This window comes from Lithobates pipiens, unplaced genomic scaffold, assembly GCF_037356315.1.
Source record: "Lithobates pipiens isolate NorthernLeopardFrog02 unplaced genomic scaffold, aLitPip1_a1.2 Scaffold_1, whole genome shotgun sequence".
NCBI lineage: Eukaryota > Metazoa > Chordata > Amphibia > Anura > Ranidae > Lithobates > Lithobates pipiens.
Genome location: NW_027507685.1, coordinates 219325807 through 219350341, shown reverse-complemented (window position 1 = coordinate 219350341; position 24535 = coordinate 219325807). Strand labels below are relative to the sequence as shown.

Sequence of the window (24535 nt, the reverse complement as noted above, 5' to 3'; positions counted from 1 at the left end):
CCCAGTTTCTGACCATCTCCTATACCACGTTCCCAGTCTCCTGACCATCTCCTGTACCACGTCCCCAGTCTCTGACCATCTCCTGTACCACGTCCCCAGTTTCTGACCATCTCCTGTACCACGTCCCCAGTCTCCTGACCATCTCCTGTACCACGTCCCCAGTCTCTGACCATCTCCTGCACCACGTCCCCAGTCTCTGACCATCTCCTGCACCACGTCCCCAGTCTCTGACCATCTCCTGCACCACGTCCCCAGTCGCTGACCATCTCCTGTACCACGTCCCCAGTCTCTGACCATCTCCTGTACTACGTCCCCAGTCTCTGACCATCTCCTATACCACGTCCCCAGTCTCTGACCATCTCCTATACCAAGTCCCCAGTCTCTGGCCATCTCCTGTACCACGTCCCCAGTCTCTGACCATCTCCTGTACCATGTCCCCAGTCTCTGACCATCTCCTGTACCATGTCCCCAGTCTCTGACCATCTCCTGTACCATGTCCCCAGTCTCTGACCATCTCCTGTACCATGTCCCCAGTCTCTGACCATCTCCTGTACCATGTTCCCAGTCTCTGACCATCTCCTGTACCATGTCCCCAGTCTCTGACCATCTCCTGTACCATGTCCCCTGTCTCTGACCATCTCCTGTACCATGTCCGCAGTCTCTGATCCTCTCCTGTACCATGTTCCCTGTCTCTGACTATCTCCTGTACCATGTCCCCTGTCTCTGACCATCTCCTGTACCATGTCCCCAGTCTCTGACCATTTCCTGTACCATGTCCCCAGTCTCTGACCATCTCCTGTATAAAAACATTTTTTTTAAAATATGTTTCGGTATCAGTGCTGTTTCGTTATCGGTTTCGGTTTTCGGCCTAGTGTATTTTTCATTTTCGGTATCGGTTTCGGCACCAAAAAACCCATTCGGTGCACCCCTAGTCCTTTGCTTGCCTTTATCTGATCTTTGGGGCACTATTCCTCCTCCATACTCCAACAATGGGGCATGATTCCTTCTACCGACACCAGTGATGGGGCACTTTTCCTCCCACCAACACCAATGATGGGGCACTATTCCTCCTACCAACACCAATGATGGGGAACTATTCCTCCCACCAACACCAATGATGGGGCACTATTCCTTCCACCAGAAAACCAAAGATAGGGCATAGTTTACTCCCACTGATGCCAGGACATTTTCCACTCACACTGGCCACTATTTGGTCCCCCTAAAGTCTGAAGAACAGTAAACTGGTTCTTTGGTTAGAAAGTTTGGAGACCACCGCTCTAGTCGAATCTTGTTTTTTTTTTTTTCTTTAGGATCAAATCTTAGGGAATATTACAATTTACAGGGAGAAAGGCAACACATAGAAACTGGAATTTCATGCATATTACAAACATTACGTGTATTATTTGTGACTTTTACACAAACCCTGAACCATTCGCAGGGTAACCCATAATATGTTTCCTCTGCAAAAAAAAAGCCTTGCTCTTTAAATTTTAAGTTTTTTTTTCTTTTAATAGTAACTTCCTTTGTGACAACATAAACTTGTTTCTTATCCCAAGCTTATATTCTAATGCTTACCAGAATCTCTCCTGATGACAATGTGCTGGTAATTGTGACAATTGGAATATTTGATAATCTTCCTAAAATCATCAATGGAGGGCCGGTTAGAGCGACCTGTCATATATACAAAGTGACCAATGAGAATTAGCATTCAGCAGAGAAAGTATGGACATATTCTACATCTACAAGCAGTGCAACATCACCCCCAACAGGCCAGAGGCAAAAGTACTATGCAGTATGATCATACTGCCTATAAATCTTCTGTAGCAAGCTGCAATGAATTCATTAATTTGTAAAGCAGTTAAACTGTTTTTTTTTTTTTTTTTTTTGCTTTATACTCTGAATATATGAGTGAACATATGAGTCAAATTATTTAACATTTACCATTGCCTGGACGTGATTGCAACTATACACTTGAATAAAAACATTATTAGATTAAAGCAGGACTATACTCACCTATACTCTATTGATCGGACCAATGACATCTTTGGGTTTTTGATCTTTGCCCATTTTGACTAGCCAGGCCGAGGTAAAGTCGATCCCACACATGTGCGAGAGAGATCATTCATCTCAGCAGATGCAAAAAAGTACACTGAGCTGTGCATGTGCAAACAAGCAAAACATGCTTTAATGCAGAGGATAAATAGAGTTTCTCTTCTGCATTAAAAAACAGTCTGTTCACAAACTTTTTTAAAGTAAAGTCTCACTTTAAAAAAAAAGTAGAATACCAATAGAAGTCAATCATGTATCCTATGTTGTTGTGTTCAAAGGATAGGAAGGTACAAACAACACTGATACTATCCAGGTTCTTAAAGCGGACCTTCACGTAAGCACTTCCAGCCCGTAGGACATCATAAAATGTCCTTGACTTTGAGTGGAGATATCTGAAAGATGCCTGCAGCTGCAGGCATCATTCTGATATTGTTTTTTTCAGTAGGCAATTCCCTGCAAATTAAAAGCCCTCATAGCAGCTGTTTAGCCGCTTGATTGCTTTTACAGGTGGCAGCGGTGCTTCTCCTGACTTGCCCGTTTGAATGGCGAGCCGCAGAATGAAAATGCTGGTGGAGGCGGTTTACTATAGAGCTGACTGTGGACCAGATGGTCCCTGGCCATCTCTATGACACTCAGAGGCCAGAAGTGACTTCATGACGTCACTTCTGGTGGCGAGAGATGTAAAAACTGAAAATTTTTGTAGCATTTTGTCCGACTGATTTTGTCCGAAACTGTTGCATACACACGGTTGGACAAAGTTGTCAGAAAATCCGACGTGATTACGTTATTTCGTTACGATGGGACTACGTTCACGCTAGTAGCCAATAGCTTTGGTGTAGGGATTTGATCAGAGCATGCATGGCACTTTGTCCGATCGGAATTCTCTACACATGATCGGAGTATGTCCGATCGGAGCATTTTGTCGGAAAATTTTACCAACAAGTTGGAAAACTTGGTCCGTCGGATACTCCGACGGAAACAGTCCGATGTAGACCACACACAGTCGGAATATCTGACAAAACGGTCCGATCGGACACATTCCGTCGGAATCTCCGACCGTGTGTACAAGGGCTAAGATAATTTTTTTTTATCGCAGGCTTTCCAGCCTAGAGGAGAGAGCTGGGGACTTATAGACCCCATATCTCTCTGTAAAGAGGATCTGTCATGTGCTATTCCTATTACAATAGATATTTACATTCCTTGTGTAATAGAAACTTGTAAGTTCTGTATATAATTGTATTCTATTTTATATTTTTTGCACAATGCCCTCACTGTGCACACGGCACTAAAAATGTTTTCAGTATATGTTTTGCATTCTTTCGAGTCCTGATTAGAATTAGTCTGCCTATGTTACGCCCCTTGTTACCACAAACATACAATTCTAATTTTAATGTGATACCTACGTAATCATGTGTATAAAAACTTTCAAATGCATCATAATAAAGCAGAATGGTTATTTGGAAAGAGGCTGAGCGTATCTTTTGTTCCCTTCTGTAGTAGTTATAATTAATTTGGAACCACTAATCAATATAAGGATAGGAGTTGCCTATCTACAAAATATCTAAGTCACTTGTAATAGGAATAAAAATGATAAAACATTTTTTAAATGGGAAGTGTAAAAATAAAAAAAATAATAAAACAATTAAAAACAATAAAAATCAAAGAACCCCTCGTGCTCACAGACAGAAGTGAAGACATATGTAGATTGTGTCCACCTATGTAAACAGAAATATGGACAGCCTTCCCAGAAGAGTTGAAGCTGTTATAGCTGCAAAGGGTGTGCCAACTCAATATTAAACCCTTCGGACTAAGACTGGGATGCCATTAAAGTTCATGTGTGAAGCCAGGCATCCCAATATTTTTAGTAATATGGTGTATATCCTTTTTAATTCAATTACCACAGGAAGACATATTACAATACCCTCTAGAACCCTTGAAATAGTTCTCTGGTCTCGAGGAACCCCTGCTAAAAATTTGAAATCTACAACTCGTGATATATTAGTGTGATGGTCAGTGGGAAGAATGGTCCTTACACTTGTGGTCATTGGGAATAATTACCTCCTTACAGATAGCTAAAAATATTAATGGTGTGAGTGGGAACTTATCTCAAAGGCAGAAATTGCCCAATGCTGAAAGAAACTCCTGGCAACCTCTGGAGGAACCCTGGTTGAGAATCTCTGCTCTAGAAGGTGTTAGAATTAACAATGAGCATTGAACCAACAGGAGCCCTTCGGGGGGAGGGGGGGTTTAGGGTGGCGAAACAGATGGTAAATTGCCTATTCAAAGAACTGCAGTTAATGTCCATCTAGTCCTTTTGGAGAATAAAAAAAATCATAAATACTGATGTCTTATCAAATATGATGTCCTCGGTGGCAAGATGGCGACCTGAGCGGACGTGTGTAGAGGGAGCTCCGCGCCGCATTGGTTCAATTATCCGCCTAGAGAGACTTTTAATCACCCTTATATTCCCGGACGGGTGCCACTTTGTCCCGGGAATGCGAAGAGGCAACCCTGGATCGCAGAGGAAGCGGCAGCAGAACCTGAAGACCCCACCGGCTGACCTGGTCGCACGTGCATGCTCCTCCAACATGGCGTCCCAGACTGATACCCCGGAGGCGACGGAGGCGACGGCTGCGCTGGGGAGTGAGCAATTCACGGCTCTTATGCAGGCCATTGCGGGGTGTCAGACCACGTTGACTGCCAAGATCGACCACATGCAGCTGGAGATGGGTCTAATTCGCAGGGACATGGATAAATATAGAGAGCGCCTGACTGAAGCTGAACGACGTGTGGGAGACACGGAGGATACCGTACATAGGCATGGTGAATCTATCCGGACTCTGCAGGTGAAGATGAAGGTGCTGGAGTCCCGTGCGGAAGACCAAAAGAACAGGAACCGGAGGAATAATCTCCGCCTGGTGGGCCTCCCGGAGGGGGCAGAGGGCCGCGACCCGGCTACTTTTGCTGAACAACTCCTGCATACCCTTCTACCCCAGACAACCTTCTCCCCGCAATTTGCGGTCGAACGGGCGCATAGGATGCCGTCGGTGAAGGGACCACCTGGGACGCCGCCGAGGACCTTTATCTTCAGGCTTCTGAACTTTCGTGATCGGGATCTTGTGCTACGGGAGGCGAGGAAGATCGAGGAGCTGCGGTATGAGAACGTTTGGATTATGATCTTCCCGGACTACTCAACCGAGACCCAGCGCCTTCGTCGTACGTTCGACCATGTGAAGGGACAACTTCGTGCAAGAGGCCTGAAATACAATATGTTGTTCCCGGCTAAGCTGCGAGTCGTGGACGGAGAGTCCTCGAAATTCTTCACTGCTCCGGAGGATGTGTCCCGCTGGCTGGAGTCGCTGCCCCGGGATCGCTAGCCCATTTCTTTTCTCCCCTGAGGTCAGTGTTGTCCCTGTCCGCCTGTGTGCTCCTGCCACCAGCTCTACGCCCTGACTTTCTAGGCCTACTTCTCCTTGTGTGTCCCCGGTGGCTGCCCGCTCAGTGGGCCCCTTGGTTTCCCCTTCCCCCCCCTTCCCTCGGTCACCGGCTGTGGCGGGGCTGTACGGGACGCTGAGCTATGGCGGGTTGCTGCCTCTGCAACACATCGGCCCTGGGCTGCATCATGCTGGAGACACGGCTGCCTGTCTCTGGACGGGTGCAGGGCAGCTATCTGACTTCTCCTGGCTTTGCACCTTGGTGGGGCACGTCTTTGCTCCTTGTCCCCCGTATGACTTCTTCTCCTGAGGCTGGTGGAGCTGGGACCGGCGGGTGGGACACAAGTTGTGAGACTGGGTGACTGTTGTTGGTGGATGGCAACCGCACCTGTTCTCCTCAGTGTACGGGACTGCTACGCTCTACTAATGCAGACAATTTTTCTTCTTTTTCTCTTTTTGGTACTTTTTATTTTTTATTTCATTTTATGTGGTGCGGTGTGGGGCTCCCTGGCTCCCGCGTTCCCCCCCCATTTGGTTCTCTTTCCCGGTGGGGGTTGGGTCCTTGGGGTGCTGTCTGTGCCATATTCCCCCCCCCCCCAGGAGACATTCCTAATTAAGACTCTTGGTTGGTTTGGGTATGCAAACACCCTCTGCTATGTTTGGCGGGGTGTGGGGAGGGAGGGGTTGGGTGTTTAAGTTTTTGTTCTGTTTTGTTTTTAGCTTGCAGAGTTATTCTGTAGTTTTATTATATGCCAGACAGTTAAGAGGTCACGAATACATGTGGTTAATATGCCTGGGGGTTGCCTTGGGGCTCCGCCCCTACTGTAGCAACTGGGCGGGAACTGGTATTGTCTTGGGTGGGGGGTCGCCTCCCTGGGGCCTGCCTAATTTACTATTCCCTGTGAGTTATCTCATTTTATGTAGGTTATGGCCCAGTTAAAAGTTCTCTCGTGGAACGTTAGGGGGCTTAATTGCAAAATTAAACGCTCCCTTGTATTTGAGTTCCTTAAAAAGTATAGCCCCCATATTTGTATCTTACAGGAAACGCACTTGGTGGGCAGCAAAATTCTTAGTCTCAAACGTCCGTGGGTGGGGAGACACTTCCATGCGACCCACACGGCGTACTCCCGGGGGGTCAGCATTTTGGTACATAAACACCTTAATTTTGAATTGCTGGATGTTAAGCTGGACCCCGGGGGTCGCTATGTCATACTGCACACTCTTATTGACACGGTGGAGATGGTGGTGGTGGGCTTGTACCTGCCCCCCCCGGCGGACCTGTCCCTGCTCTATAGTATGGTCCCCATCCTGGCTCAATACACCACGGATAATATCCTATTGGCGGGGGACTTTAACATTGCCCCGAATCCATCCTTGGATAGAGCTGCCCCGGGTTCCTCCAGCGAGTCTCACTTATCTAAATGGGCGGGTGTGTTTGGCCTGGAGGATGTGTGGCGATGGAAGCACCCCTCGGAGCGCTCCTATACTTGCCACTCTCTCCCCCATAATTCACTGTCACGCATTGATCTTGCCTATGCTAGTGCTGCCCTGCTTCCTAGGATTGGGGGGGTCACCACTCTCCCTAGGGGTATCTCGGACCACTCCCCCCTGCTTTGTAGTATACAAACATCTACCGCCACCTCAGATAGAATCTGGCGTCTCTCCAGGTTTTGGGTTAAGCACCCCACTATAGATTTTGAAATGGCTGCGCTGATACAACAGTATTGGCGGTTGAATGTGGGTACAGCCTCGATGGGCACCGTGTGGGACGCTTTCAAAGCATACGTACGGGGGTGTTACCTCTCGGCTATTGCGAGAGAACGCAGGAATGACCGGGTTACCCTTGAGGAGGCCGAGGCCAGAGCCCTGTCCTTGGAGTCCAGGTTTGCCACTACGGCCAATCCGGTTACGGGACAGGACATGAAGGTGGCTTACAGGGAGGTAATGCTCCTGAGGGTTGCTAAGGTGCACAAGAGGCAACTGGCTCAGACACAAATAATTTTTGAGCAGGGGGAAAAGACTGGGAGACTGCTGGCCTGGTTGGCCCGGGAACAGTCCCCCCTCTCCACTATACCTAGGATACAGTCTGATAATGGGACCGTTATCACAGACCCAGTTGGCATTAATAAGTGCTTTCAGGACTTTTACACTAGGCTGTACTCCTCGAGGGTTGGCTACTCTACTGAACAGCTGCACAATTTCTTAGATGGAGTACAGTTTCCAACCTTGTCCCCTGAGGCGCAGCGGGCCCTAGATAGCCCCATTACAATGGGGGAGGTACGGCGGGCGCTGGGCTCTCTTCAGTCGGGCAAGACCCCCGGTACGGATGGGCTTCCACCTGAATTTTTTAAGCAATATGTAGATGATTTGGCGCCCAGACTTTATGACATGTTTACAAAGACGTTGACTGACGGTGAGCTTCCCCACTCTATGGATCAAGCTATTATTGTGGTCATACCTAAGCCGGGGAAGGACCCCCAGCTCTGCTCCTCCTATAGGCCTATCTCCCTTCTTAATTCCGACGCAAAGGTTTTGACTAAAATCCTCACCAGGCGTCTCAATGAGGTGATACTTACCCTAATCCATGAGGATCAGTCGGGCTTTATGCCTGGAAAGGGGACGGACATTAATCTTCGGAGACTGTATGCGGTCTTGTCCTCGGGGGTCGGGGACGTTGACAAAGCGGTGGTGGCCTCCCTTGATGCGGAAAAGGCCTTTGATTCCGTGGAGTGGATCTATCTTTGGGAGGTCCTCCGTAGGTTTGGCTTTGGTCCCGTCTACGTGGATTCAGGCTGTGTACAGATCTCCGACTGCTAGGGTGCGTACGGAGACGGTCCTCTCTCCACCCTTCCCCTTGCGGCGGGGGACGAGACAGGGCTGCCCTCTGTCGCCAGGGCTGTTCGCCTTGGCGATAGAACCTATGGCTATCCTCCTCAGATCCGAGACCCGGGTGAGGGGAATAGACATGGGTCCCCAGCAGGAGAAGGTGTCGCTCTATGCAGACGACACTCTGTTGTTTCTTAGAGACGATGGTTCCTCCCTGAAACGGGCCCTTGAAGTTATTGACGGATTTGGGAGGTACTCAGGGGTCTGTATAAACTGGGGCAAGTCAGTATTATTTCCTCTTCACTCAGCGGTGGGCCCCGGAGAGTTGGATGGACAGCTCAAGCGGGTCTCCCGGTTTAAATATCTAGGAGTGGAGATTGATGGGGATCTTGGGAACTTCGTTGCACTTAACCTCGCCCCAGTGGTGACTCGGGTTACCCAGCAGTGTGCGGTGTGGAGATCTTGCCCCTTTCCCCGGTGGGTAGAGTCAATTTAATTAAAATGTCCATCCTACCCCGTCTCCTCTATCTCTTTAGACAGACCCCCGTCACCATACCTATGTCCTTCTTTAGGAGACTGGACAGTGTGATGGTGTCCTTTATTTGGAATGGGAGAGCACCTAGGATAGCGAAAACTACGTTACAGCTACCGGTCACGTTGGGGGGTCTTGCCCTCCCATGTTTTCTTAAATATTATTGGGCGGCGGTTCTAGTGACAGTCAAGTGGTGGTTAACCCGGGAAAGGGTGAATCCGGCGTCGGTGGTGGAGGCAGCGTTATTGGGGTCGGGCGAGACACTTCGGAATCTAATATTTACTGGGCCGAGAGCTAATCCGGGGGTGACGACACCTATGAGGACGACTGTTCAGGTATGGGACACGGTGACCGGGAAATTTGAGGAACCTGACACGTGGTCCCCGGAGACACCGTTATGGGGTAACCCGAGACTCCCCCACTTTCACTCGATCCCGGACCCAGTGGTATGGACAAGGCATGGGATTGCCACTCTGGGGGATATAGTGTCCCAGGGGCAACTCATTACGTTTGATGCTCTGAAGGCCCTTAGGGGCCTTCCGAACCAGATGTTTTTTAGGTACTTGCAGGTGCGCCACGCATACAGATCCCAATTTCCCCAACCGATCACCCTACAGATGTCGGCTTTGGAATCAGAGCTTCGTTCCCCAGAGCAACGTAAAACACTATCGACCATCTACAATATGCTGACTCTATTAGACACCTCTAAGGTCTCTCAGCTGTATGAGACTTGGAGACGGGACATAGCGGACCTGACGGGGGAGGAGTGGGAGGAGGGGCTTCGGCAAAACCTGACCTTGGCTATTTCCTCGAGGGATAGATTTGGCCAGCTCAAGTTCCTTCATCGGGCCTACTTTTCCCCGCTAAAGTTGGCCAAAATGTATCCGGACAGATCGCCGGCATGCCCCAGATGCGGAGTGGGGGAGGCAGACTTCTTCCACACGGTTTGGTCATGTCCGCCGATCAGGGAGTTCTGGTTGGAGGTCCTGGATGACATCAATTCTGTAGGGCAACTGAATGTACCCTGCAGTCCAGCCCCCCTCCTCCTGGGTATCTGCTCCTTCCTTGAGGCTCCCCAGCGGAAAAAGCTATTTGTCTTCTACACCTGTATGTATGCTAGGAAGGCTATTCTCTTGAAATGGAATCAGGCTCAACCCCCCTCCAGGCAGCTCTGGCTGCAACTTATTAATAATGCGTTGCCTTTATATAAATTAACTTATATGGGGAGGAATTGCCCAGGGAAGTTTGACAGAATATGGGCGGACTGGGTAGAGGCTAAACAACTGACTATTGGATAGCCGGGTGCTCTCCTCCGGATTGATGGGGCCTGCTGTGGACTTGGGGCTGCTGGGTGGTGGTCGTGGGGGGCGGGGGGGCGGGGGGGACGTGGTGGGTCTGTGCCCCTTTCCCCCCCCTCCCCTTCTCCCCCTCCTCTAGGGGTGCATTTTATTCAAGTGCTATATTTGTACGCTAGATGCGGGCGGGTGGCAAGGGCTGAGAGGGGGCTTTGCCCCACAACAATACCCCGATTGTCTATGTATGTATTTGATTAAGAACAGGGTTATTGATTGTGCAACATTGTCTGGCTAAACTGTAATGATTCTGGATTGTACTTCTTGTGTGTTTTTTTATGGTTAAATAAACTTTATGTTAAAAAAAAAAATATGATGTCCTCAGAGGTAAAAAATAATTGTAGGCCTCATATTTCCACATCAGCATAGAGTACAGAAGGGTTAAAACCTCTGATAGGTAATTTTTTTTTTGCTGCCTGTTGGGGAGATTTCCTTTCACTTCCCATCCCAGGGACACAACAAGAATTGAGACAGAATCCCTGCAAAGTGAGGGTCATTCTTCTACTTGACAGTTGTCATTGGAACAGTTGATTCAGTTGGAAGATTTACATTCACAATTTGTTCTGGTGAACTTCAAAATGTTGAATTTCCCATCATTTTCTGTGTTGGTAGTATAGTAACCGGGATAAATAAAGAAGGTGAATCCCCAATGGGGAAACAGGCATTAACATAAACCTGACATCAATACTTAATAAGATCTATCTGATGAGTAAGGCTGAATGTGTGCTAAGATAGAGAAAAGTACACATTTCACTTACAGTAGAAGAAATGAATATCCGCTGGATTTTGAAAGCTATACAAAGCGCAGTCATCGGATATAGACCGAAAGGCTGGTTTACTGCCAAAACGCTCAGCTGTAAGGGTATAAATAGAGTGGACAGGTTGGCAGGTGTCACCAAAAACATTTGTGTAATAAAATTATTTTGGGTGCATTTGTTTTCAACAATGATAACGTGGACATCAGGATTTGGCACTGAAAAGAAATGTGAATTTCACACTCATGCCACCCAAACATTCACCTTTCCCTAATGCTGAACATACAAATTGGGTAATTTGTTGAATTCAAATTTTCAACTACTTTCAACCAGCTTTTAGTCACTACGGTGCTGGAATAGATGGAAGCTGCTTTTCACCAACACTCTCAATAATTCTAAGATAACTTTAAAGCCTAAAGCCTAATGCCGTGTACACCCTTCCGCCGTGTAAATCCTTTCTGGGCATGCGCCATTCTTAGTCCGTCGAACTAGCCTACTGACGAGCGGATTGTCCGCTGAAACCAAAGTACGACGGACAGAATTTCGAAAAATCCGAAATTCTTAGTACGCCGAACTGCACGCTGAAAAAGTCCGCTGAAGCCCACACACGAGCGGACTGTCCGCTGAAATGTGTTTCGACGGACTAAGTACACCATACAGTCCGCTCGTGTGTATGCGGCATTATACACACTACTCATTTTTTCTTCACTCAATCCAGCAGGGCTTAACGAAAATTAAAACTACAGCTCAGGAAGAACCGCTATACTAACTATGCAATGTTAGTACCGTGATCTCCTCTGCTGTGCCATTGTGTTCAAAAAGGGGGGCGCCCCCCACCAGAACACTCCGGTCAGCGCCCTCAGGCATTGACTGAGAGCACTGATGAGGAGCCGATCAGCAGGCCTTTTTCAGTCATGCTTCATAGGGCCCTTTTAACATAGGGGTGTACTCACTTTTGTTGCCAGCGGTTTAGACATTAATGGCTGTGTGTTGAGTTATTTTGAGGGGACAGCAAATTTACACTGTTATACAAGCTGTACACTCACTACTTTACATTGTAGCAAAGTGTCATTTCTTCAGTGCTGTCACATGAAAAGATAATATATAAAATATTTACAAAAATGTGAGGGGTGCACTCACTTTTGTGAGATACTGTATACCCTTGCCACTCAGGCACTTCTCTCCTACATGTAAAAATCATAATTTTTTTTTGCTAGAAAATTTCTCAGATCCCCCAAACATTATATATATATATATATATATATATATATATATATATATATATATATATATATAAGAGGGCCAGTATGGTGGCCCGTAATTATGGGAGGAGCCCGGAGGGTATATAATCAGACCACCCACAACGGTCTGTGTCGGTTCCAGTGCAAGGTACCCACCCACCCATTTCCCTTCTTAGAGTACTTCACTTAAAACACGTTTCTCTACAAAAACATCCATTTACTTTCTTAAGGTATGCGGCCTTCTCTTGGCATATCGCCCAGCAGAGCAGGGCTCACCGCCCAGCTCACCAGGGCTTACCTTACAGCAGACCAAGGGCACAATTCAGGTCTATTTTATGTTGTTAGTCTTGTGACGTGTTTATGTGTTCTTTCATATCTCTTACAGCGGAGGGCTCCAACCATAAATATATATATATATATATATATATATATATATATATATATATATATATATATATATATATATATATATATATATATATATATATATAATTATGTGTATATCTTTTTTTATTTTTTATTTTTTTATTTTTTTTTAATTTTTTTTAGCAGACACCCTAGAGAATAAAATGGTGGTCCTCACAACTTTATATGTCACACGGTATTTGTGCAGCAATTTTTCAAACACTTTTTTTGGAAATAAACTGTTTCATGAATAAAAAAAAAAAATGTTAGCCTGATTTTTTTTTTTGTATAATGGAAAAGATGATGTTACCCCGGGTAAATAGATACCTAACATGTCACACTTTAAAATTGCACACACTTGTGGAATGGCGCCAAACTTCAGTGCTTAAAAATATCCATAGGTAATGCTGTAAAATTTTTATAGGTTACATGTTTAGTGTTACAGAGGAGGTCTAGTAGCGTATGTAACCTGTGTGTATCTGGCTCTGATACTAGCCAGTGCCTCACCAGCCACTGACCTCACCTCCCTGGTGTCCGCCCAACTTGTACTGTTTCACACATGGATTGAGGTCAGAGGCCTATCCTTCCCTTCCCATCCTCCTGCCTATGCATACTTAACCCCATCTCTCCCAGGAGTGCTCACACACTGAGCCCAAGCAACTGCTTCCAGTACTCTGCAGCCAGGTCTGCAACAGTAAATACTTCTCTCATCACCTCTTCCAGGCATTGGCTGTATACAAGCACTTCTCCTTTACATACTCACATGGAGGCTAGATCTTGCAATAGCTTTCTTTACTTGTTCAAAGCAATAGTTAAAGCGGAGTTCTGGCCGAATGATTTTTAAGATAAAAATACCCCTAGAATACTCATGCCTCGTGCAATGTAACAAAGGTATGCTGTAAACTATGCTGAGTTTTCTATCTTTGCAGCATTGTTTTCTTACTTTGTGAAGTTTCTGCACAGTGCAGCCATCTCCAGTGTGGGCATCTGAAGCCACAGTGTCCTTCTTCCTGGATTCAGTGCATGCTGGCTACCCAGCATGCACCTGCCGATCTCATGCATGTGCAGTGCGGTGCAATTTTGGTCAGCTTGGCATGGCACAGCCATACCAAGCTCACCAAGATTTTTCCATAGACACCAATGTTAAATGTTACTGGAGCCATGGAATGCCAAGCTGGCCAAGAATTTCCATAGACACCATGCCAAGCTGACCAAGATCTCCTAGGAGCTAATGCAAAACTGTAAATTATGTCTGCAGCCACAGCCGCGACCCCCCAGAGGAGGAAGTGAAATTAGATATAGGCATAAATCAGGTAAGTGAACATAAAAAAAAAAATAAGTTGCCAATTCATTTTAGGGATGTACATTAGTGCTGCATTGTGAGGCTTGAAAAACGTGGGTGGATCTCCCCTTTAATACAACATTCCATAATTTTAATTAAAGTGGATGTCCCCTTTAATACAACATTCCATAATTTTAATTAAAGTGGATGTAAACCCAATTCATGAAATTTGAGCTGGGCACATCTATCTGCAGCGTTTTTTATCTCTCTTCAAAGAGCTAAGTCCCGTAGCTGTCTCTTCCTAGCTCTGTCATCAGTCTGATAATTTTTCACGCATTCTGGGAGAGGGGAGATAGAAGTGTGTGTGTCGAAGAAGGTTGCTATGAATAGATTAGTAGCCAGCTAAACAATTCACAGACACACTCTGCATGTGCGGGGAGGGGCTGTGTGCCTTTCCTCCAATCAGCTTTCTCACAGTGTCTCACATTGATCTCCTCCTACAGGGTTACCAGGAAGTGAAAAATCTAACAGAACAGAAAAGCTGAAGACAGCAGATATACATATAAGACTTATGTAGAGAGATTTGTTTCATCTCTGTGTATCATCTGAGGTTGTTCACTTCACTGGGTACATGGAGGGTTTACATCCACTTTAAATCTTTTTGCTTAAACCTTCCATCTGTCAACTCACTCCTCTAGTCACCTCTCCGTGGAGGTGAGAACCAAGGAAAGCACCAAGTTCTGTCCATAATCCCCTTCATGAGCTTCAGTCCACTTACATGTGAAGATCGCCTTTTCACCTAGAGGTCTTTTGTATTGGACCCCTCAGCAGCCCTTCCTGCAGATTGCAGAGATCAAGAGCACCGCAGCAGGCCTGTCCTCTCCTTTGCTCTTCTGGTTGGCAGACCCAGAGCCTTGCTCCATCCACCTTATAAAGGGACTTAGAAAATTCTCCAAAATAGGAAGAACAGACCTTAAAGGAGTCTGACTTAAAGCGGAATTCCACCCATATAAAAGTCAGCAGCTACAAAAAGTGTAGCTGCTGACTTTTAATAATCGCACACTCACCTGACCCATGGTCCAGCGATTTGGGCAAACAAAGCTCTGCTACTTTCCCCCTCCTCTCTGCGGTGCTGGCATTCTTACTGTGGGCGCCCAGTTGTAGCTTCACAGCTGGGAATGCACTGTGCATGCGTGAGTCACTGTAAGAGTCCAGGGCATACTAAGCATGCACCAATGGCGCGTTGACGCAAGAGGAAATCCATGCCAACTGAGCATACGCCAAAGACGCCTCAGTGCGCCAACCCGCACCTACACAGAAGACCTGATGGAAAAAGGCACGAAAATGTCCAGGAGGCACACAGGAAGTGACCTCAAACTTGATGGAAAAAAGCGGGAAAATGCCCAGGAGGCGCACAGGAAGTGACCTCAACCTGATGGAAAAAGGCAGGAAAATGCCCAGGAGGTGCACAGGAAGTGACCTAAAACTTCCCTATATAAGCCCAGCCCAGACACTGCCAAATGTCTGGATTATCTTCAGTCCCCCCTTGTTCCTGTATTAGTGTGTGATCTGTCTGAACTTGTTGTGACCTGGAAACCTATTTGGCTACTCTTGTTTGCTGCTTGCCATTGACATCAGATTTGTACATTGACCATTCTACTTCTTTGCCCCTTTTGTACTCAGCTGCCAAATTGTAGCTGACCCAAGCTTGGATCTTGACCATTCTTCTTCTGATTAACCCTTTCATACTTCATTGCAAAACTGGACTTCACCTCGACCCAGATCTTGGACTAAGGCTTGCACGGTGCTCCGCACCCCTGGCACCCATGCCACTTGGTGTCCACCAAGTCTCTGTCTCCATCTCCAGAGGCTTCAAAGACCTGAGGTGCAAGGGAGGCCACCCCACTACTTTGGTCTCACCTCAGGTACGTGGCCCTCGTGACAGCCACACTGCGCGCTGTGATTGGCCGGGAAATCTTCTGGGACCTGTGATGTGTCCCAGAAGATTGCACGGAGGGAGGGGAGAGAGGTGAACTTCCCTCCGGAGCCGTGGGACCCGGGAGGAAATAGGAGCTGGATGCCTCTGAAAAGATAGGGTATCCGCTCCCCCCCCCCTAAAAAAAAATGACATGCCAAATGTGGCATGTCAGGGGATCACCTTCTTCCATTTTTGGGTGGAACTCCGCTTTAAGAGCTAAAAGGGTCCTGAACTAAGCTCCACTTGCCTACAACATAAATTACCAAAATATGGCAATGGTTAATGTACATTATAATAATTTATGTAGTTTTGACTACAGTACATTACATGTGTAAGTCAGATATCCATCTTTTACTGCCAAATCCTCAATTTCAAATCTGCGTGCCCTTCCAGCCCTGAAAGAGAACAAAGAGTTAAGCAGACACCATAAAACAACAGTACTTTCAATACTAACACAACTTAAAATATAATGTTTACCTGATTGATAGATGAGTCAGATGAGGCACTCTATCTTTTAGATAAACTTCCATGAAGGCATGCTCCAGTCCAACATCAGAGATAATAGTCATATTATTCTCATGAGCCATGGCCATTAGACTCCATTTACCTACAGACTAAAATGAGTACTTTTAGAACCATATCCTTACATGAAGGAGCCCTTACCTGTTCCTACATGCTTATTCTGTGCTAAAACACATCTTATTGCTTTTCTGTTCTTACATTTCTGAGAAAATCCCAAAATACAAGAAGATCTGTAAATTCAACAATTTTGCCAATTTATTCACTTGCATGTTCATTTCTAATTTCAGTAAATTACACTCTGGCTCACAGTAGGAGTCCGTTGCCTCACCATTTCAGGTCCGATTTCAGCACGAATTCTGGGCTGAATTCAGACCTGAAACGGACCAAAAGACGCACAGGACTCCTGTGCAATTCGAACCGGAGCCGCTCTGGAGATGTGTAAACCGTTTCCATAGAGAGCCGGTCACAATCTCCTGACATGCGAATTGGATGCGTGTTACCCACATCCAATTCGTAACAGTGTGAACCCAGCCTTTAACTTTAGATTGCATTTCACATACAAGATTTTTCATGTAGATTTATATACAGTTAATACATTCTCGTTGGGCCTAAAAAATTTGATTCACTTTCCATTTAGCTAAAGGTAAGATTACCCAATAATGTAATTTTAAAACACTTTATTTTCTTATTATAGTTTATTATATTTGTTTATTATAGTTTTGTCTGTGAAGAACTCCAAGGAACCCCAAAACCAAGTAAAAAACACAGCTTAACCTTCTTGTTATAAAATTTGCAAGCCCTATGCAGGGTCATTTTTTTTTAAAGGCATTCTTTCTGTGACCCCTCTCTACACCAGAACACAATCAAAGTTAGACAAACCCTTTACCAGAGACCTTCATTTGAGCTTAAAGAACTTTTTAACTTTACCATTAATGGCTTATGTACACTGGGCGGTTGAAAACATTTTTTGAACGCTGGAAACTTGACAGCTGATAACGACGGTGAAAAACATCCATTTTACAGCTTTTACATACTGAGTTTATGCGAGGTTGGCAGCAGTTATGAGCATTTGAGGTTAGAAGCATTTTTTAATGAGAACACCAGGAGACCCTCCCAAATGCCCGCAAATGCTTATAAACGCAAACGTGCACGTTTACTGCGGTTACAATCATTTGGCGTTTGCAATTCCCGTAAACTACACAGTTTACAGTAATCTACATAGTCGTTAGCACACTGAAATAATGTAGTTTGTAAAGAGCACATTGTAAACCTACTGACCCCCTGTCTTGCATCCTGCTGACTCCTTTACACTGCTCTACTGACTGCCCTTGTAATACCTCTTCTCTGTCCTGCTGACCCCTGTACACTGCCCTGCAGACCCTTTGCCTCTGCCATTCCTGTGTACCACACTCATTAAGCCCCTCCCACTGTTAAGAGTTTGGCCGCACCCATATTTTGCAGCAGTGCTCATAGCAAATTACTTCCTCCCTCAAGTATCCCTCATTTCAAAGTTCAAAAGTTAGGAGGTATGCACCTCTGTGATATGAGGTACAAACGGTTAAGGGGAACATTACTCCAAATATTGATATGGTTAGTATTAGGGTTGAGCGGACATCTGGATGGGTGTTTTTGCAATAGCAGAATACACCCAGAGTATGTACATGGTGTATGTCACAGTAACATATGCAGGGCTGGTGCACTGAGCTTGCAGATAAAAGTTATATTTTCTCTGGCACTGGGCTCATGGTAGTGTAAAAAGACTGTGCACTGCAACCCAACCAGGTAAATCTATGTAGATCGCTGAGTTATTAGAATAGATTTCTGAATCTGGACTCCTAGATAATTCTCTCTCCCTCAAAAGCACCAACAGGAACCTTGCCCTACACTGTCTATCTTTTCTCTCAGTGCAGTGTAAAATCGCTGACTAATTAGAATAGATTTCAGAATCAGGACTCCTATCATGTAATTCTCTCCCTCACAGCAGCCACGAACCTGTCCCTACACTGTCTAAAGCAGAGTGACGTGCTGTGCTGTGTGCCTCTAGCTTAAATAGAGGCTGGGTCACATGCTGCACTGGCCAATCACAGCCATGCCATTAGTAGGCATGGCTGTGATGGCTTCTAAGGGCACACCAGTTAAACGAATGCTGATTGGCTGCTGTAGGACTTTTTAAAATACGCCATTACGTTGCCGAACACCGGACCCGAACCCGAACATACAGTCAATTGTTCGGGTTCGGGACCCAAAAACCCATAAGTTCGGGTTCACTCAACACTAGTTAGAATGTATCTAAGGGAGGGTCTGCTGAACCTTCATGTAAACACTCCCACACCCCTCAGACTCCTTTATTGGTCATGCCCTTTTTGTTAAAAACCCTTCTCAGTTTCCAGAAAAGATGGTTGCATCTGCAGCTCTTAAGTGCTCTCCATTTCCATTGGAACTAAGCAAACATGCTAAAGGCCTGTACACACTATACGAAAATCGGAAGTAAAATTTTGTAGGACCAGCTGTCTGCCAATTTTCAAATCTTTGGTACGGTGCTTTCGACAGCCGATTCAGATTTTTCATCCAACAAAAGCTGGATGTGCAGACTATAAAATTTTTGTCGGATGTGAACTCAGCGTCCAATTTTCATTTAATTAGCACAGTTTTTGTAAGAAAGAAATCGTAAGAGCATGACTACGCATGCTCAGAAACTTTTGACATAGCATGCAACAAAAATCGGACGTTCAGTCACCTGAAAATCTAAGCGTGTGTACGAGGCTTAAGAGTCATTTTGAGGGCTAATGACTCTGATATATTAGAACTGAATTTATGCTACATTTAACCTCCCTGGCGGTGATCCTGAGTCTGGCTCGGGCTGGAATTTCAGTACCATAAGCGGTAACCCCAAGCCAGACTCGGGATGGCAACGCTGCATACAGGGAGACTTACTTACCTTGTCCCCTGGATCCATCTATGTCCTCCGCGCTGTGTGATCGAGCTGTCCTCCGCTTGATTCACACAGTGCCCGAATGCCGCCGAACTCCGTTCCCTGCGACGTTACGGCGCACGGGAGCGGAGATCGGCGCCAAATTCAAAAAAGTAAAAACACACAAAACACACGCAGTACTGTAATCTTACAGATTACAGTACTGTATAAAAAAATTACACACCCCCTTTGTCCCTAATGGTCTGTGCAGTGCCCTGTATGCAGTTTTATATTATAAATACTGTTTTTTCTGCCTGGAATTTGGAGATTGCCCATAGCAAAAACTGTCCCTTTATGTCAAAAGTGATTTTAGACCAACTAGAAAACAGCGATAATAAATTAGAATCACTTGCAGAATTGAGCGATAGCGATTTGTGGGGAAATTCATCATCAAACACTAAATCTAATGACAGCGACAATTCTGCAAATGAGCAAATTTAAGTGTTTTTGGATTTGATTAAATTATTGAATAATTTTTATTATTATATTTTATATTATAAATATTATCATACCCGGGATGTCTGCTAGACTTTGGTCTAAACAGATTTAAGAGAGTTATTCTTAAGAATTGCAGGCCTACAATATAAAACGCCAAATTTTCATGCAAAATAATTGTACCGCTTTCAGCACCTAAAATCAGAACTAATCATACAGCCAGGGAGGCTAACTGGACTCTGTTGATAACAGACCAGGAAGACCCTTGTTAAGAACCTTTAACTTTTAGGTTGGCCATACCATTTCTTATGCACTTTTCCTTTAGATTTACCAAAACCATATAATATGAGGTTAAATCTAAACACTTTAAATTTGTATGCAAACAGGCAGGCCCTTGCACTATATAGTAAAATGTAAATATAAAGGAAATTGAACAATAAAAGTGTATAATGTATGGCCAGCCTTACTCCCATTTATTTTTCTGTTATTTACTTTGTGTCAGGAAACTGCTGTGACATGTAGGACGCACACATGTGCACATGCGCATAGTATTGTCCATAGCATTGTGCACAGGCGCTCACATATTCATAGAAATGTGCATGCGCATGTGTGCAACAATGCAGTTACTCACAAAACCAGTTTACAGTGTCCATTGGAGCCAGATGGCCATATAAAAGATGCTCAGATTCATGCTCAGTGCTGATTGGTCTCCAGGGCTTTTGCCCTGCTTGTATTCTCTATGATATCTGTTGCTGAACTGGCTTGTTATTAACCTACCTGTGGATCCTGTTTATGCTTCTGATCATCCGCTCCTGACCTCGGCTTACACCTGACCTTGCTTCTGTCTGGTGCTTCGGTACCTAATCACCAGCTTGGCTATCCTTCTGACTACGCTTCTGTCTCCTTGCTTCAGGTTACATCTGAGTGCCTGCACTGGCTGCCCCTCTTCCCAGCTCCAGTGGACATGGTGTGCTTCCGTCCCAAGCCTGCTGGGAGCTCTGATACCTTTAACTTTGGCTGATCTATCCTGTATTGTCTTGGTTCCTGACCTGATGCTCTCCCTGACCCACGAAGTCTACAACTACAGCCACAAGTTCTGCAATCAACACCTGCAGGAAGGCACTCGTATTCTTTCTGCCCCTTGGCACCATTTGCTCCACTCTCAGTGGGGCCTGGGCTTGAGATACAAGAGAGGCCAACCTCATCAATTCAATTCCTACCAGGTACATGACACTTTGTAATAAATTTTTCTGTTAATATTTTGGGTGCATCTTGTATTTCATTAAATTATATTTTAAAACCATTAAGCCTTATCTCTAAATGCTCTAAATCAGATCTTAAATAATTCTTGCTCTTTGCAGAAGAATACTATTATTATTATTTATGTAGCGCCGGCTCCTGAAGAGAATGCGCTATGTGTTTTTCAAATTTAAGGTTACACCTGACCTATAGTTTGGTTAGGGTACAATTGTCTAAATTTGGACTCCAGCATCAGTCTGACTGGACTGTGAGATGTTCAGCCTGACCACAGGGGGCACTGTCTCTTCTGGCAGGCATGAAACTATGGTCTGGTTGGGTGCTTAACCACTTCCCGACCAGCGCACGACGATGTACGTCGACAGAATGGCACGGGCAGGCATATTGGCGTACAGGTACGTCCAATATTCAATGCTGCCCTGCCATGGTCGGGACCCCCGTGAGTCCTGTCGCGGGACCCGCGGACTCGATCGCCGCGGGCATCCCCGCGATCGTCTCATGGAGCAACCGAATGGAGGAAATGCCGTGTAAACAGCATTTCTCCATTCTGCCTAGCAACTAGTGACGCTGATCTCTGCTCCATGTGATTGGAGCAGAGATCAGTGTTCACTAAATGAAAGCCCAACCCCCCCACAGTTAGTAACACACCCCTAGGAACACTTAACCCCTACACTTCCACCCACTGGTTAACCCCTTCACTGCCAGTGTCATTTACACAGGAATCACTGCATTTATATAGCAGTGATTACTGTATAAATGACAATGGTCCCAAAAATGTGTCAAAAATGTCCGATGGGTCCCCCACAATGTCGCAGTCATAATAAAAATCGCTGATCATCGCCATTACTAGTAAAAAAAAAATAATAAAAAATTATTAATAAAAATGCTATAAAACTATCCCTATTTTGTAAACGCTATAACTTTTGCGCAAACCAATCAATAATCGCTTATTGCGATTTTTTTTACCAAAAATATGTAGAAGAATACGTATCGGCCTAAACTGAGGGAAAAAAATGTTTTTTTATATATTTTTGGGGGATATTTATTATAACAAAATGTAAAAAATAATGAGTTTTTTTCAAAATTGTCGCTCTATTTTTGTTTATAGCGCAAAAAATAAAAACCGCAGGGGTGATCAAATACCACCAAAAGAAAGCTCTATTTGTGGGAAAAAAAGGACGTCAATTTTGTTTGGGAGCCATGTCGCATGACCGCGCAATTGTCAGTTAAAGTGACGCAGTGCCGAATCGCAAAAAGTGGTCTGGTCTTTGACCAGCAAAATGGTCCGGTCTGCAAGTGGTTAAGTTACTCTCTCTCGGAGCCCGCCCAGTGGGAGTGGCGCTCTTGCTGTGCTTTCTGGGAGAGGGTATTTAAGGTGCAGATGTCACGTGGTTCGGGTGACTCCCAGTGACTTCATGCTATCCAGGGGAGGACTCTTCAGAAGAAGGCCACGTACGGGTTGGTTTCTTAGCAAGAGCCTGGAGGAGCTGAAGTACCCAAGAGAATCTGATCTCGTGGATATCGCCAAGCTGGCTGAAAGATCCAGGTATCACACGAGTGTTCTACAAGTTTAGTTTTCCTACGTGTTCTACAACAATGTCTGTGGCAGAGACTTGTTCCTGAGTAAGCACCTTGTTGGCTGCTAGGCCTTGTGAGAGAGGGACTGTCCAACGTGAGTGAACATCCAGTTGCGAATGGCTATTCTCTGGATGCAGTCAAAGTAAGCAAGCTCTTCAATATTGACTTTGACACTAAGCCCTTGTACACACGGTCGGAGAATCCGTCGGAATGTGTCCTATCGGACCGTGTTGTCGGATAATCCGACTGTGTTTGGTATGCATCGGACTGTTTCCATCGGACCAAATTTTCCAACATGTTGGAAATATTTCTTGACCATCTGGTCCGATAGGACATACTCCGATCATGTGTAGAGAATTTCGATCGGACAAAGTGCCACGCATGCTCAGATCAAATTCTTACATCAAAGCTATTGGCTACTAGCCTGAACGTAGTCCCATCATAACGAAATTACGTCATCACGTTCTGAAAGATCGGATTTTTCGACAACTTTGTCCGACCGTGTGTATGCAACAGTTTCGGACAGAATCCGATGGACAAAATCAGACGGATTTGGTTGGCGAAATGTCCGACCGTGTGTACAAGGGCTTAGAGTACTTGAACTTCCTTTCCAACCCTCTAATCCCATTTTATGATACTGTTCATGGTTTACGTTTTTTTTGCAAATAAAATCCATTTAAGTGGATCTGCCGTCAGTCTCTCAAGTTACTTGGCCATCTACCACGGGACACCCCTAAACGTGAAGTGAGGGGAAAGAAGATAACGGTAAGCCCAATCTAACCAGCAGCTCCTTCGGGGGTTACATTTATGATTTATATAGTGCCAACAGTTTGCACAGCATTTTACAATATAATGGGAGACAGCACAGCAACAATAGATTTCAATACAAGAGAGTTAGGAGGGCTCTGCACCTGGGCACTTACATTCAAATATTTTAACATCTGTTTGGTGTGGCAACACATATTGCAGACAATTTTTAAATGTCATCAGATACCTGCGAATGGTGCATGTTTTCATTAATTACTTAATTAATTACGTGGTGTCAACTATTATTTGTTATGTAAAGGGTTATGCAAAGTTATCTGACCCCAATGTTGACCGCTCTCAGTCTGCTGGCACTTAGATTGTTGTCCCATGAGCTGGAAAATCTCTGTGCAGGGTGAGGCTGAGACTGCCATCATCACACTGTCCATGTAATGTGGCCAGTAGGAGCAACCTTCACTGTAGATGCCACTGACAGATGATATCAATTCTAGATGACCAGGCCTTATAGTAAGAGACTAATATACAGGCCCCCTACAGGAATAATAGCTTGTTGCAGTCAAACCTACCATCATAGGCTACTTTTCTCCTCTATTACAGATTCTCACTGTTGTTTTGAGCAATATTCAACCTGCGTATAGCTTTGGCATAGACTGGATTAATCAGTGATATGTAGCCACGACAAGACTGGAATGATGACACTATAAAATGGTGATTCCTTTCTACCCACTTTAGTTTACTAGCTTTTGTCCCCCGTCACTTACCTGTTCTACAGTTAGAGGACCTTTTATGAAGGTGCTGCAGTCTGAACCATAGCCCAAGCAAATAGACAGGCAGGACATTAAAACACAGAGGGCAATCATCCTCATGGCTGTATGTGAGGTGTTGAAGAAATTGAATCCAAATATCATTTTTTTTTTTACGTAGGCTAAAAGTTACAGTGGTGCAAGCGTCCAATGACTAGATGTGTGTAATCAACAGACAGAAAGTGACATGTCTAGATCAAATATTGATCCAGTGTTGCAACCTCTGGATTGTTAACTCTTTGGAAAAAACATGGGCGGATTTGTATGCAAAGTGAAAAAAGTGTAGTACTTACCTTGCTTTATGTACATACATCAAGTTGCTTTCCTTAAAGCCCAACACCAGGCAAATA

At 45.2% G+C, this 24535-nt stretch overlaps 1 protein-coding gene across 2 annotated transcripts in view; it reads right to left on the bottom strand.

Moving 5' to 3' along the window:
* LOC143983352 (uncharacterized) overlaps nucleotides 1-24323 on the bottom strand; it is a 59650-nt gene extending 35327 nt beyond the window's left edge. The window contains exons 1-5 of one of the 2 annotated variants that reach the window (XM_077482937.1): nucleotides 24144-24323; nucleotides 16332-16468; nucleotides 16182-16249; nucleotides 10952-11047; nucleotides 1576-1671 (exon numbers count right to left, since the gene is read on the bottom strand). In XM_077482937.1, coding sequence (XP_077339063.1) covers nucleotides 1576-1671; nucleotides 10952-11047; nucleotides 16182-16249; nucleotides 16332-16468; nucleotides 24144-24290 — 544 coding nt within the window. In that variant the 5' untranslated portion in view covers nucleotides 24291-24323. The remainder of the gene's footprint in view (nucleotides 1-1575; nucleotides 1672-10951; nucleotides 11048-16181; nucleotides 16250-16331; nucleotides 16469-24143) is intronic. The other variant, XM_077482928.1, reaches the window with a different exon arrangement.
* Between the last annotated feature and the right edge of the window lie 212 nt (nucleotides 24324-24535).